This window comes from Odocoileus virginianus, chromosome 27, assembly GCF_023699985.2.
Source record: "Odocoileus virginianus isolate 20LAN1187 ecotype Illinois chromosome 27, Ovbor_1.2, whole genome shotgun sequence".
NCBI lineage: Eukaryota > Metazoa > Chordata > Mammalia > Artiodactyla > Cervidae > Odocoileus > Odocoileus virginianus.
Genome location: NC_069700.1, coordinates 34,088,163 through 34,103,243, shown reverse-complemented (window position 1 = coordinate 34,103,243; position 15,081 = coordinate 34,088,163). Strand labels below are relative to the sequence as shown.

At 52.2% G+C, this 15,081-nt stretch overlaps 1 protein-coding gene across 4 annotated transcripts in view; it reads left to right on the top strand.

Moving 5' to 3' along the window:
- Positions 1-15,081, top strand: part of PPARD (peroxisome proliferator activated receptor delta) — an 85,873-nt gene that overhangs the window by 56,849 nt on the left and 13,943 nt on the right. For 3 of the 4 annotated variants that reach the window (XM_070456550.1, XM_020886842.2, XM_070456551.1), the window contains one exon: positions 13,855-14,085. In XM_070456550.1, the coding sequence (XP_070312651.1) occupies positions 13,956-14,085 (130 nt within the window). In that variant the 5' untranslated portion in view covers positions 13,855-13,955. Of the gene's footprint in view, positions 1-8,644; positions 8,730-13,854; positions 14,086-15,081 lie in introns of those variants that run through there. The other variant, XM_020886852.2, reaches the window with a different exon arrangement.

Sequence of the window (15,081 nt, the reverse complement as noted above, 5' to 3'; positions counted from 1 at the left end):
TGGGAGCCAGGTTGGGAACAGACATAGAGGGGGAAGGGTCCAGCAGTGTCCCCCGAGCTCTGCTGAGTCAAGTAAGCGGAAGGTAATACGTGTTCAGTACGGGAAGTTCTAAAAGTAGAGCACCGTAAAAATAATAAATCACCTGCCACCCTGTTTATGTAAGGAAACTTTCTTCCATTCTTTCGCTCGTCATTTTTATGGGAATGATGCTGTCTCTGTAGTTTTGTATTCTGCTACTTTCCACTTAGCAAACTTGTAAAGGGTTTTTGAAAGCGTGAATATAATGGTTGGATAATACTCCATTTTCTGGGAGTGCGCTAATTTAATTATCCATTCCTTTATTATTGGGCACTGAGTCATTTCTGTTATTTTTCATTATTATAAAAATTGATTTTGTTATTATGAATAACATTGCCTTGAACAGTTGGTACAGTTGGTACTTGGTACACTTTCCTTTGAGAGGAATTACCAGGTCAAAGGACATGATTACTCTTAGGTGAAGCTGACAGGTGGAGTTATGGTTTCTCCTGGACAGAACTTAGCTGTAGGGCTCTTGTGCGTCTCCTCTCCCCTCGGGGAGGTTCAGAAGCCACTCCGCCCTGCCGACCCCCATTTCTGCCTTGCTCCGCTCCAGCCGGAGTCACACGCCGCGCACTGCCCCTCTCCTTGCCCCCGTCCCCTGTCCCCGACCCGGTTGGTTCTCGGCAGCAGGAGTTAGCGCTCCCCTGAGGCTCACCGAGCCCAGTGTAGGCGCTCAGCGCACGCTAGCGCTGTGCCCTCCGCTGCCTGCGTCGAGCGATGAGATCCTGTACGTGGAGGTGCCTTGTGAGCTTTAAAGGGCTGGCCGATGTCCAGATCTTAGTTATTGTTTAAAAAGAAAAGGTTGTGAGCAGCAGTGTCCCGTCCACGCCCTGTAACCACGTACACCCGCAGCAGGGCCGCGGATGCACAGGCTGGTTGGTCTTGCTGGTGGAGATGAGGTGTCAGGAGTCCAGGGGGGCTACGGTGGAGCTGTCAGGACGCAGTGGCTGTTTGTGGTCATTGGCCCCCCGCCCAGCAGTGCCAAGTGCCACGTACGTGTGCTCCCAGGCGGGTGGGTGTGGCAGCCAGGGAGCAGTGAGACCAGAACAGCACTGGGAGGCTGGAGCCCAGGCCCGGCAGAGCAGCAGTGGGTCTTGGAGTGTCCCGTCTAGCCCTGACCTTCAGCCCCAGGTGGGGCATGGGTGAGGACGCAGGTGAGGCGCTAAAGATGTTCTCAGCTTTCTGTAAGGGCTCCATCCCTCGGCTCCTCAGCCCGGACCCTCCAAGGAGTGGGTCAGGGGGCGGCTCCCCACAGCCAGCCAGCCTGGGCTCTGGGAGGTGGCCCCTGTCTCACGCTGACGCCCCTCCTGGGCGCGCCAGCACCCTGCAGCCCGCCCTCCACGGCAGCAGAGGAGACTGTCTGAACGCTGCTCTGGTCCTGCCCGTCACCCTCGGGGCCCTCCCAGGCGCTGCTGCTCCTCAGATGAACAGCCGAGCCCTCTGCCTGCCCCTCGAGGCCCCAGCTGGTCTCCAGCCTCAGCAAGATCAGCTGCCCCGAGCTCCCAGCATGCCCAGCTCGGAGGGTCTCTGCCACCCTCCTCCCTGAGGGGTCTCTGTCACCTCACCTGCCTGCCTCTCAATCAGAGGCCACGTCCTCCTCGAGACCCCCTCCCCAAGTACCCACGCCAGGCCCGTGTGGCAGTGTTGGTCCTTCAGAGCCCTAGTTGTCCTTCAGAGTCAGGCGTTTGCATTGGGCACATGGTGGTGGGTGCTTAACCAAGTGAATGAAAGCGGCGGGCATCAGAGGAGAGAGGTGCTGGCAGCATCATAGCTCCTGCGGTCCTTGAATGAGAACGTTCTGGAAGCCCCTCGCTGTGGCCCTCTGCCTGCTGGCACCCCTGCCCTCGCCTCTGCAGCTCCTCTGAGCAAGGAGGGTCCTCTGCTCTCAGGCTCCCGAGGGGCGGTCTCGGTCACTTCTCAGCACACCCGTCTTTTACCTTCTAAGAACCTTAAAGCATATTATTCAGTTTTCTTTGTTCAAAGCATATCTTCCCTTTGTACCCCCCATGTTGAAAGTGTCCCATGCTCACTGTAAAAACTTTGAGGAACACAAAAAATATATAGTTAGGAAAATAAAGAACACCCATAACTTTCCTCAGAGGAAAGCACCGTTAACGATTTGGCCGTGTCTTTGCAGTTTTGTTTCTGTGCATTATGCACATGTTTGTTTGTTTCTCCCCCCTCCCTCGCCGCGCCCTGGTGTGAGATTATTTTTCATATTTTTTAAAATTTATTAATTGTAATTGAAGGATGATTGCTTTACCGAGTTGTATTGGTTTCTCCAAACATCAACCTGGATCAGCTGTCAGTACGTGTGTCCCCTCCCTCCTGAACCTCCTTCCCACTGTGCGTGTGTCTTGACATCCTGGTGGTTCTGTTGTCTGTGAAGCCAGGACTCGAAGCATCGCCTCAGTCCTCCGTGGTGATGGACGGGGCTGCCCAGCACCCTGACCCGCGGGCCGGGCTCGGGGGCCCGGAGCCGGCTGCCCCCAGGCCTCTCCTTGGTCCTGCTTGGGGAGCTGTCCTGCCCACTCTGACCTCTTATTTGAGCACCTCCTCTGGCTTCCTGAGGTCTCGTTTTATTATAGCTTGGCTCGGTTCCACAGGGCTGATGGGCTAACTCTTGATGGAATTGGAAAAATTCTAGAATGGTGTGGAGGGGTGGCTGGCTGGCCTCCTCTGGTTCCCACAGGCTCTCTGAACGGGATCAACCCCTCATTCCTTGGGCTTGGGCTCCGGAGATTCCAAGGCCACAGTGCCCCGAGGGGAGTGGGGTGACCTGGGCTGACGAATGGGAGCAGAGAGCACTGTGGAGCTGCTGGCCTAGAAAACCAGGGCACTGGGTCGGCACCAGTTAATGATTGAGAGGGAAGCTCAGGAGCAAAGCATCCAGGCCCCGTTCCCGTAGGCTGTCTCACTGCTGATCCAGAGGTCCGCTCCTCATCCCTGCAGTGAGGGAAGGATGAAATGCAGTGACTGAGTCTTCCCAAGGGCCAGGCGGGGGACAAAGGCTCCGAAAGAAGCCCAGACCCAGAGCAGGGCGGGCCCTGTCAGTGCTCCCTCCTCACGGTTGATTGCAAGGCAGGGAATTGGGAAATTCAGGGTGTAGGTCCCTGGAACTTCAGAGGCCAACACTTGTCCACACTGGAATACCGCTCACTCCGTGCCAGCCCCCGAGGTGGCAGCAGCCACAGCCTGTTTGTTGGCTGTTAAGCATTTGCTCTGTGGTTATCTTCTCCGCATGATGGCCACTCAGGTTAAGTGGTCATACCCCAGCTTTAGGGCTGAGAAAGTGAGGGGCTGGTGTCTCCCCCAAGTCACAGAGTTGGGGGAGCAGACCCAGGGTGTGACCCCAGGCCTGATGCACAAGGCTGCGGGGCACTGCATCTCAACGGCAGCAGTGGGTGAGAACAGATAGTGGCAGCTCTCCCAGCTGGACAGAGTGTGGCTGAGGTTAATGCTTTTGGCCTGTTTATTCATTCATTGAGTGTATGCTGAGCACCCATTAAGTGCCAGGCACTGTGCCAAGTGCCGGGGACCCAACTCTGCAAGATAGATGGAAGGCATTATCTGGGAAACTGATTGATTACGTGGTGAGCACAAACCAGCTGACAGATGTTGCAGGTCAGTGCAGTAACCGCAGATCTGGAGGGCCTGGCTCAGGGTTGCAGTAGAAAGGACCAGCGTGGGGCTAGTGAAGGTGAGCTCCCTAAAGAAGGAGGGGGCTCTGGAAGGAAAGTAGCCCTTAGCTGGGGCAGGTATGGCATTCCAGGCTGAGGCCAGTGCCAGCCCCTGTGTTCAGGGTGTGATGCCGCACCTGTGGTGAGTGGCGTCAGGCTAGAGAGGGCGGGACCAGATCTGTGGTGGTCATTTTCTGGCACAAGTATCCAGAAGAGCTCTCACCAGGTGTTCTTTTCTTTGCAACTGGACAGAAGATTCAGGGTTGATGCCTCCAGACTGAGGCTCACAGATCTAGCAGGGCAGGAATATACCAGCTTCTGGTCCAGTGTTAACCCAGTACCACATGCACGGCATACAGTATAGTGATTAAGACTTGAACCAACCTGCCTGGTCTCAAATCCTGCTTTTCCAATTACTGTGTGACTTTGACTCGATTACTTTCCCTCTCTGTGCCACAGTTTCCTCATCAGTTAAATGGAGATAATAACAGCACCTGTTGGTATGATCTAAATCAAATCCCTTATGATTTTACAGTGGAAGTGACAAAAGATTCAAGGCATTAGATCTGATAGACAGAGTGCCTGAAGTACTATGGACGGAGGTTCATGACACTGTACAGGAGGCAGGGATCAAAACCATCCCCAAGAAAAAGAAATGCAAAAAGGCAAAACGGTTGTCTGAGGAGGCCTTACAAATAGCTGAGAAAAGAAGAGAAGCAAAAGACAAAGGAGAAAAGGGAAGATATTCCCATTTGAATGCAGAGTTCCAAAGAATAGTAAGGAGAGATAAGAAAGCCTTCCTCAGTGATCAGTGCAAAGAAATAGAGGAAAACAATAGCATAGGAAAGACTAGATATCTCTTCAAGAAAATTAGAGATATCAAGGGAACATTTCATGCAAAGATGGACACAATAAAGAACAGAGATGGTATGGACCTAACAGAAGCAGAAGATAATTAAGAAGAGGTGGCAAGAATACACAGAAGAATTATATATACAAAAAAAATCTTCATGACTCAGATAACCACCATGGTGTGATCACTCACCTCGAGGCAGACATCCTGGAATGTGAAGTCAAGTGAGCTTTACGTAGCATCACTATGAACAAAGCTAGTAGAAGTGATGGAATTCCAGTTGAGCTATTTCAAATCCTGATGCTGTGATAGTGCTGTACTCAATATGCCAGCAAATTTGGAAAACTCAGCAGTGGCCACAGGACTGGAAAAGGTCAGTTTTCATTCCAATCCCAAAGAAGGGCAATGCCAAAGAATGTTCAAACTACCACACAATTGGCACTCATCTCACACGCTAGCAGAGTAATGCTTAAAAGTCTGCAAGCCAGTCTTCAACAGTACGTGAACCGTGAACTTCCAGATCTTCAAGCTGGATTTAGAAAAGGCAGAGGAAGCAGAGATCAAGTTGCCAACATCTGTTAGATCATAGAAAAAGCAAGAGAGTTTCAGAAACACATCTACTTCTGCTTTATTGACTACACCAAAGCCTTTGACTGTGTGGATCACAAAAAACTGGAAAATTCCTCAAGAGATGGGAATACCAGACCACTTTACCTGCCTTCTGAGAAATCTGTATGCAGGTCAAGAAGCAATAGTTAGAACTGGACATGGAACAACAGACTGGTTCCAAATTGGGAAAGGAGTACGTCAAGGCTGTATATTGTCACCCTGCTTATTTAACTTTTATGCAGAGTACATCATGAGAAATGCTGGGCTGGATGAAGCACAAGCTGGAATTGCCAGGAGAAATATCAATAACCTCAGATACACAGATGACACCACCGTTATGGCAGAAAGCAAAGAAGAACTAAAGAGCTTCTTGAGGAAAGTGAAAGAGGAGAGTGAAAAAGTTGGCTTAAAGCTTAACATTCAGAAAACTAAGATCATGGCATCCAGTCCCATCACTTCATGGCAAATAGATGGGGAAACAATAGGAACAGTGAGAGACTATTTTTGGAGCTCCAAAATCACTGCAGATGGTGACTGCAGCCATGAAATTAAAAGACACTTGCTCCTTGGAAGAAAAGCTATGACCAACCTGGACAGCATATTAAAAAGCAGAGACATTACTCTGCCAACAAAGGTCTGTAATGTCAAAGCTATGGTTTTTCCAGTAGTCATGTATGGATGAGAGAGTTGGACTAGAAAGAAAGCTGAGCACCGAAGAATTGATGCTTTTGAACTGTGGTGTTGGAAAGACTCTTGAGAGTCCCTTGGACTGCAGGGAGATCCAGCCACTCAATCCTAAAGGAAATCAGTCCTGAATATTCATTGGAAGGACCGATGCTGAAGCTCCAATACTTTGGCCACCTGATGCAAAGAACTGACTCATTGGAAAAGACCCTGACGCTGGGAAAGATTGAAGGCAGGAGGAGAAGGGAATGACAGAGGATGAAATGGTTGAATGGCATCACCAACTCAATGGACATGAGTTTGAGTAAACTCCTAGAGTTGGTGATGGACAGGGAGGCCTGGCGTGCTGCAGTCCATGGAGTCGCAAAGAGTCGGACACAACTGAGCGACTGAACTGAACTGAAGCGGACAGCGCCTTAGTCATGAGAGTGAGATGTGTCTGCATACGCACAGCATGGTGTGTCGTGAGCCCTTGGAGAATTGGCAGCTGGTACCGTTATGATGGAAGTGGTGAGCCCGAGGCCTGGAGCTGTGACCCAGCTTGGGCTCCGGCACAGAGAGAGGCCGCCCAGGATGCACCACAGTTGGGTGGGTCGAGCACAAGGATTACCCTCCTCAGAGCATTCAGTCTGCTGCTGATGTCAGGGAGTGCCGCTTCCCGGGGTGACTTGGTAGGAGGGTTAGGGCCCTGGGTGGCTTGGTTGCTCAGACTCCAGACCAGGCCTCTCTGGAGCTCTGGGCCATTTGGGGTAAATTGCTCACTCCCTCTGCCTAGGAAGTCTGCCTGCCCAGTGCAAAATGGATGGAGTGGCGCCACCTGCCCAACCTTAGCTCCCAGAGGGGCAAGATGGTGGGATGCTTGCTTAGCAGGCTTGCCTGAGTGTGTGTGCAGGCCAGGATGAGTAGCCCAGGCATTTGTTTCGTGAGTTTCTTTTGATGGAGACTTCATTTCCTGTCCAAGGGCCACAGAGCAGCACCCCTCTTGTTCTGGCTGCAGGACCCGTGTCCTGTTGGAGGGCAGCACCAGCTTCTCAAGTGGGGCCAAGCTGTTCCCCAGGGAGAGGGTGTCTGGCCCTGGCACCGTGCTGGGGGTGGCAACAGCAAAGACCAAGGTTTCTCAGCCACGTAAATGTTAAATCTAGTGCCTGGTGCTACTTTTAGTGCCAGGGCCAAAGAAGGGAAGAAGGAACAGGGTGTATTGCAGGGAGAGTGATGAGTGGGGTGGTGGCTCCCTGTGAAAACCCAGCTTGTGGGCCTGGGCCCCAGGGGAAGGGCGGCCTTGGCTGCTGGGTAGAGGGCAGACCTCAGCTGCAGACGGAACAACCGGGGCTGTGTGACGGGGGACGGCCTCTGGCAGATTGCAGGGATGGGCCGCAGCTTAGGGTTACATCTGAGTGAGCAGCAGCCCCAAGGGCTGTGTTTGTGGGTTTTAGAACAGCCGTACTACAGCTCCCCCTCAGCTGGTGTCCCTCGGCGGTCACAGGCCGAGGGGCAGCTCCAGGCTGGGAAGGAACATCCTCCTGGAATCCAGAGACCCTGGCCCCAAGTCCCAAACTCTAGCCAGAGCCCAGAATCACATCTGGTTTCAGGAGGCCACCACTTGCCCCCCCAGAACCTGAGAAGAGCTCCTCTGGTCATGATGAAAGAACGTTCTCCCAGCAGGTCTGCAGACAGGACGCCGGGGCTCGGGCTCGCAGCTCCTGGGAGGCCGGCTGGACTCGGGCCCCGTGGGGTCTGCAGCCTGCGGTCCTCCGCTGCATCCTCCGGCGTGTTCTCTGAGAGACACTAGTCAGGCTGGGCGGGCCTGCGCTTTTAGTCTCTTGGCTTATCTGCCCGGGGGAGCCCCTGGCGCTGGCCTCGGCCAGGGTGGGGGCCAGGGGATGTGCTTGTGAGGACTGGGCCAAGCCTGCCCCGTGGAGGGACCTCGGTCAGCTCCTGCCCCCCTCCAGGGTCGGTCCTGACAGTGAACTCTGTCCTGTGTCCCAGCTCACTCAGAGGGCACGAGGGCATGTGTGAGAAAATACTGTGTCAAGTATCTATATGGGGAGCTGTGGTTTTTCCTCCTCCAAGGGGGCCCCAGTCCTCGTGGCCCTCTCCCTGGCTGTCATCACCACAGCCCTGTGGGATTTCCCAGTCTCCACCGACACCCCGTCTACACAGATCCCGAAGCAGTTTGTTCCGATTGGCCTCCTGCGCTCGTTTCTGTGGTCAGGGTCACCACGCCTGGGGCTCACGGAGGTCCCGTGGCCCGCCTCCTGTCACCACGTGGCACATCCCCTGACACTGCTCGTCAGAAGCCTCCTGGGTGCTTCAGCCACGAGCCCGGCCGAAGGTCTCGCGCCCCTGCCCGCTGCACCTCCGGGCCTTTTCGTTCTGTGACGGTGAGGAGTCCGTGTCTCCGGCCCTCGTGGTTTGGGTACTCGCTAGTTGCCGTCGGAGGGTTTTTCTACGCGCCTCTTTCGGTGGTCACGAGGTCCTAGCCAGTGCTGCCGCCACCCTCCCCAGGCCCCACGCTGCTCCTCCATCCTGCTGCTGTGCCATCTCGGGCGGCGCTCAACTGCACGAAACTGCAATCTGGCATGCATTTAATTTTTCCACCTAATAAGCGGTCTGGGGACCGATGTTCCTGGGCTCGTTTCGCAGCTCCTTCCTGCTTTGAGCCTCACTCTCTGGAGCTTTCTTCTCAGGCTCGTGTTTCCAGGAGACCCTTCTAACAGACTTCTGTCTTCATACTGTTGGTCAGAATCGTCACCTGGGCACTGTCACTGCTGGACGCGTGGGAGACTGAGTGTGTAGCCAGGCACGTAGCTGACCCACGGAAGGTGAGAGGGCTCAGTGAGAGGGCATTGGGGTTGGTAGCACCTGGGGGTGACTGCCCCAGGTGACCGTTCGCTCATCAGTCAGGGTCACTGGCGGCAGCTGCGCCTCTGAGCACTTCCCCCGCTTCAGGTCTGCTGATTCCCAAGTTGAGTGCCCAGGGAGGATCAGAGTGATTCTTGAGGAACCAGTTTACAATAACCAGACGCCCATCCCTGCAAGTGGGGGCAGCAGTTCATGTGTCGTGAGTGAGGGAAGCAGCCCAGGAGTGCATGCATTGGCCAGGTCTGCTTAATTTTTCAGAGAAACAAGAAAGCCAGATTTTTTAAAGTTTTTTTTTTTTAATCTGTATTTTGAAAACGTCTAGGCTTATAGAAATACTGGAAAGATTGTACAGAGTTCCCATATACCAGACACACCAAAATTGAGAAATGAAGGCTGGTACAGTACTATTCATACTGAACAAGCAGACTGCAGAGTTTATTTGAAACTTCCCAGTTTTCCCACCACCACGCCCTTTCAGTCACAGGACCAGTCCACCATCCTCCATTGCATGCGGTTGTTAAGGCTTTTGTCCATGAGACTTTCCTCAGTCAGAAAGCCAGAGTTTTACATGACTTCTCCCAAGTTCTTCCATTCTGCTGTAATAATTTGGAAATCATACATTCTGTTTACAGTGTCTTAGTGGTTACCGTTAAAACTTTTCTGTGTACCGTAATATTCATCAGCATCTCCAGCTGTCTCCTGAGAAAGGACTTGAGCAGTTTAATGCTTATCACGTCCTCTCATCTTCCACATTACTGTTTGTAAGTTTTGCCTTTTCATTTTATTCTAATTTGAATTATTTTTAGGATAGGTAACATGCTTAAAGTTAAGAATTTGAAAGTATCGGAGTAACACAGCATTGTAAATCAACTATACCCCAACAAAATTTTTTAAAAAAAATAAATGGTACAATGAAAAATCTCTGACCCAGACACTCAGTCCCCTCCCCAGAGGCAGCTGCTGTTCCTAGTTCTTATGTAGCTTTCCAGCACTATCTTACCAGATCAAATCCAGCTTCGGTATATTTTTTTTTGCATAAAGTGTAGCTCTTCACTTCATTTTGCAAATTGCTTTCTTCTCTTATTAATATATCTTAGAGATACTCCCATATCAGTCCATAAATATCATCATCCTTGTTTATGGCTGTCCCCTGTTAATGGATATCTAGCTTGTTCCCCACCCATGCTAGTCAAATAATTCTGTAATGAGTAACCTTGTGCTAACACTGTGTGTCACTATCCTTCATTGGAAGGATAGCTATAAGATACAACCTAGAAATGGTATCTCTGGGTCAAAGGGAATGTGTCCAGTAATTTAAGAGATGTAGCCAAATTACCCTCTTTAGATGTCGTGCTAATTTACCTTCCCACACGGGACATGTGAGATATTTCCCCAGGTGCATAGCCACAGAGTGTTAGCGTTTGTTTTAATCTGATTGTAAAAAGTATATTTCAGGGAGTTCCCTGACAGTCCAGTGGTTAGGACTCTGCACTTTACATGCCCAGGGCCCAGGTTCAGTCCTTAGTCAGGGAACTAAAATCTCACAAGCTGCCACAGTGAGGCCAGGAAAAAAAAAAGTGTATTTCAGTGATGTTTTAATTTGTATTTCTCTTTTCATAAATGATGTTGAGCATGTTTTCATATGTTTAAAAAGTAAATGTATACCTTTTTTCTATAATTTTGTTATCTTGGGCCCATTTTTTTTGTTGGATTGCTGGTCTTTTACTTACTTTTTAGAAACTATTTTAGAGCAGTTAGCCCTTTGATGAAGTGCGAATATACTTCCCAGTCTGTTACCTGTCTTGTTTTGCTTTTGCTCTTCTGGGTTTTGTGTGTGTCTTTGTCTGTTTGGCTGTGCTGGGTTTTAGTTGCAGCACGTGAACTGTTTGTTGTTCACAGCATGTGGGAACTAGTTCCCTGACCAGGGATCAAACCCGGGCCCTCTGCGTTGGGAGTGCAGACCTTAGCCCCTGGACCACTAGGGAAGCCCGTGAGGGTTTTTTTTTGTTTTTCGGTTGTTTTTTGTTTTTTTACTCTGTAGTAAGTTTGTATTTTTATGAAATAGCATTTGTTAATTTTTTTACCCATAAGTTTTTACCCATTAAGTTTTACGGATTTTAGTATCAATCTTCACTTTTCCTCCATTTAGCTTTTCAGCACTTTTTATAGTTCATGTATTTTTGTTTTAACTTTGAAACCTTTGATTTATTTGGACCTTGACTTGATGTAAGATATAAGGTAGGGATGCAGATGGCTACTCACTTGTCCCCATATTATTTCCTGAAGAATATGTCTTTTCTTTTTGGTTTGGAGTGCCATCTTTTTAAAAAAATGAATGTATTTATTTATAATTGGAGGATAATTGCTTCACAGTATTGTGTTGTTGCTGCTGCTGCTGCCAAGTCGCTTCAGTCGTGTCCGACTCTGTGCGACCCCATAGACGGCAGCCCACCAGGCTGCCCCATCCCTGGGATTCTCCAGGCAAGAACACTGGACTGGGTACAATGTTGTGTTAGTTTCTGCCAAGCAGCAGCATGAATCGCTCACACATGGACGTGTACACGTGTCCCCTACCTCTTGCACCTCCCTCCCACCTCCGGCCCCCGCCCACCCCCAGGCTGTCACAGAACACCGGTCTGAGCTCCCTGCGCCCCACGGCAGGCTCCCACTGGCCATCTGTCCGACACAGGGCAATGTGTTTGATTCAGCGCTGCTCTCTCAAGTTTGCCTCTCCCTGGAGCGCCGTCTTTGTCACATTGAAGTCCTGTCCCGCATGCACTTGTGTCCGCTTATGGACTTTGCATGTTCTCTTCCAGTGATTATCTGTTCCTGTGCCGGTGCCTCACTGGCTTGTTTACCATAGCCTTTCTATATAATTCTTTTTATTTCTCTCCAGTTAATTCCCCACCTCCATCCAGCCTCTTTGCTCTTTCACGTCCTATCCTTCACAGTAGACAGCTATCCCTTGTACTCAGGCTAACTAAAAAGTGAGGGCGTTCCCTGGGAGTTTTAGCACCGCTCCACAGACAGTGCTGCGGCTTTTCGTGTGTTCCTCATCCTGTGCCCTTGAGTTATTCCCCGCCCATCAGTCGTTCTGCCCCGGCTTCCCCCTTGAATCTTCAGACTGTCTTTCTTGGAAGACCTCTCCTTTAGCCACAGCTTACTTGAGTCTCCTCTATTCCAAAAAACCTCCTCCTGGCTTTGCTAGTTTTTCAAGCTACATCCTCTTATGAATATTTTTCCCTTGATATAATCATTTAACAATAAGTCCCCTTCACTGTCCCAGCTTACTTGCCACCACTTATTCTTCAGAGCCCTGCTTTCTATCCCACCTACTTGGCTGAAATTTGTATAACAAGGTCAAAGGTAACCTCACAGTCACCAAATTCAGTGGCAATGTATCTGTTTATCACTCTTAAAATCGGCAGCATTTGACATGGTTGACTACCTGCCCCCCCCCCCCAAAAAAAAACCCAGCCCCTCCCTAGTCCCTGACACACTTGGCCATTCCGAGTCTCTCCCATCTCTGGCTGCTGCCGCGTCATCCGCTGTGGTACCCGGTCCTCCTGTGACATGTCAGTGTCCTTCAGTGAACTGAATTCCTTCCTGTGGCTGTCATATCAGTGAATGTGCACCCCCCCACACACATCTCCAGATTCCTAACTCCCCAGCTCTTAGAGTCTGGAGCTGAATTTCCAAACTGCCTTTAGGAGACCAGTTTTAAGAGGTCATTGAGTCAGTCCACACAGGGAAGATGAAGGCCTGGTGGGAAGGAGTGATTCAGAGGGAGCGACTTAGCACCCACTGGAAGGTGCTTTACTGTCCACAGGGGTTCTCAGGCTGGGCTGGGCGTTACAGACCCCAGGGGAGTTAAAAATAAAAGTCCCGATGCCCAGGCTGCCCCCAAACCAGTCAGATGAGAATCTGTGAGGATAGCTCCCCAGTGATTCCAGTATAGCCGTTTGCAGGTCTAGAGCAGGGTGACAGAGGTGAGTCTCAAGTGACTCCCAATTTTTGGCTTTGATAGGCGGGCGTTGGGCGTCTGGGTCACAGAGGTAGGGATCACCAGAGGAGGGAAGGGCCAGCTCGGGGCCAGAACGTGGCTTCTGTTTGGATCAGTTGAGTTTGAGCTGCCTGTGGGACATCCAGGGTGAGGTCCCAAAGGTGCGTGAATTTCCCTGAGACAGGTTGGTCTCTCCTGCTGTTAGTTTCCTGGGTCTGCACTGCCACAGGATGGTCTGGTCACACGCCCTGTGACCTGAAGTGCGCCTGCCTGGATCCAGCCCGCCCTCCCAGCCATCCCTTCAAGTCCTCGCTCCTGTGGCACCCCTCGCCCTGCCAGCAGGGTCCCCCACCACTCCTCACGTTGCTGCCTCCGCGTCTCCTCTCAGGCTGTATCCCCGAGAGGTGTTCCATGCCGGACTCTCCCCACATCTTGTGGCCTCACCCCCTCTCACTCACGTGTGATTTGTGGACAAGACTTGTAGAGGGTTGGAACTGCCTCCTCCAGGGTGACGTGTGCATCGCCCCTTGCCCGGTGGCTCTGCGCTGACGGTCTGGTTGCAGACCTGTCAGCTGCTGGCCTAGTGGTCAGGGCGCATGTCTTTTTCCTTCTCCCAGAGGCAGGAAGGGTGGGATCCACTGCCTTCAAGCCGGGTGCTTAGGAGAGCGATGATTCTTGGGCCTGGTGGGGACAGGATGGGGATTGGAGGGCCTGATGCATATGAGGATCTCCAGCAGGGGCTGGAGAATTTGACAAAGGGGCCCTCAGGCTGTTCCCATGTGACTCCTGCAGGCTCAGGAGGCAGGGAAGGATTCACGGGGGCATATTGCCCACCACATCTGGCTCACAGAGACTGCTGTGAAGCCCAGAAACCTGCTACAAGAGCCAGCTGGACAAAGGATGGAGGGGTAGTTACCTGTGATGCCAGGAGTGGAGACTGGCTCACTGCAGGCCTGAGGCGCTCCTGCCCCAGCAGGACGCACCCCTCCCGTCCTCCTGGGTGCGGGCTCCCCTCCCCATCTGTCCCCACTCTGTCACCCTCTCATCCTCCCCAACCTCTTCCTGTCTTCCCCTTCGCCCAGGCTGACGGGAACTGCCCTGTAGAGATCCGTCTGCGTTCAGACCCAGATGATGCCAGAGCTATGACCGGGCCTGCAGGCGTGGCGCCCAGGGGAAGTCAGCCATGGAGCAGCCCCCGGAGGAAGCCCCTGAGGCCCGGCCAGAGGAGGAGAAAGAGGAAGCGGCAAAGGCAGAAGGAGCCCCAGAGCTCAACGGGGGACCAGAGCACTCACTTCCTTCCAGCAGCTATACAGGTGAGGGGGTGGCCGGGGACGCAGACGGAGTCAGGACAGGGAGGCTGGCCTGCTTCGAACAGCATCATCAGGGGGTGCAGGGGATCAGGGTGGGTAAGGGCCGGAGCCGGGCAGCCCAGGGTCTCACCCCTGCTCTGCTGTTCATCAGCTGCAGCATCTTGGGCAAGTTGTATCCCTTCTTCCTGTAGAACATGGGTTATAGCGGGTGTACACGCAGGCTTTTGTGGGGATTGAACAGGTTAGCGTTTGTAATGCGTGTTGCTGTTGCCATTCCACCTCTCATACTACAAGGGACCCAAGACAAACGTGCATCAGTAACATCCAGAAAGATCACATATATGTGTGATGATTAGGATTAGACAGAATACACAACTCAGTTCATCTAGTGCTAGTTACACGTCATCTGGGTGCTTTGTAATTAGGCAGATACTGAGCAGGTAGTGAGAATAACCGGAATTAATAGTACTTTTGTGCAGCCAGGCAGATTTTAGCTTCTCTTGCCTCACGTGTTGGTTCCCCGGTGTCTGCTGCCAGCATCAGTGCAGATGCCTTCCTCTGGTACCTTGTGGCACTCCGTCATCCTCCTCTTCTCCTCGTCGTGATGTTGGGTCCACCGCCAAGGGCACCCGGATGCCCCCTCTCAGCCCCTGGCTCTCCCTGCTGCTGACCCCCCCCCCTTCTCTCACTGCTTCACCCCAGCTCTCTCCCGCCCCCTCCACCCTTCCCGCAGAGGGAGCTCTGGGTCAGTAGAGAATGTGCTGCCCGGAGGGGCATCCCGACTTCGCTGGGGGTTTCAGCTGAAGGGGATCCTGACTGCAAGTGGTGACGCAGGCAGAGGAGTGGGCTGGCCCCACAGAGATGGCTCTGGCCTCTGAGTCTGCATGGGGAGAAGGAGGTGGATGGGGTCCAGAGTTGAGGCAGGGCGGATGGGGGCTGTTGAGGTCGGACTGGCCCCCGACTGAGCCTGCAGCTCCAAGAGGCCTGGATCCCTGGGTC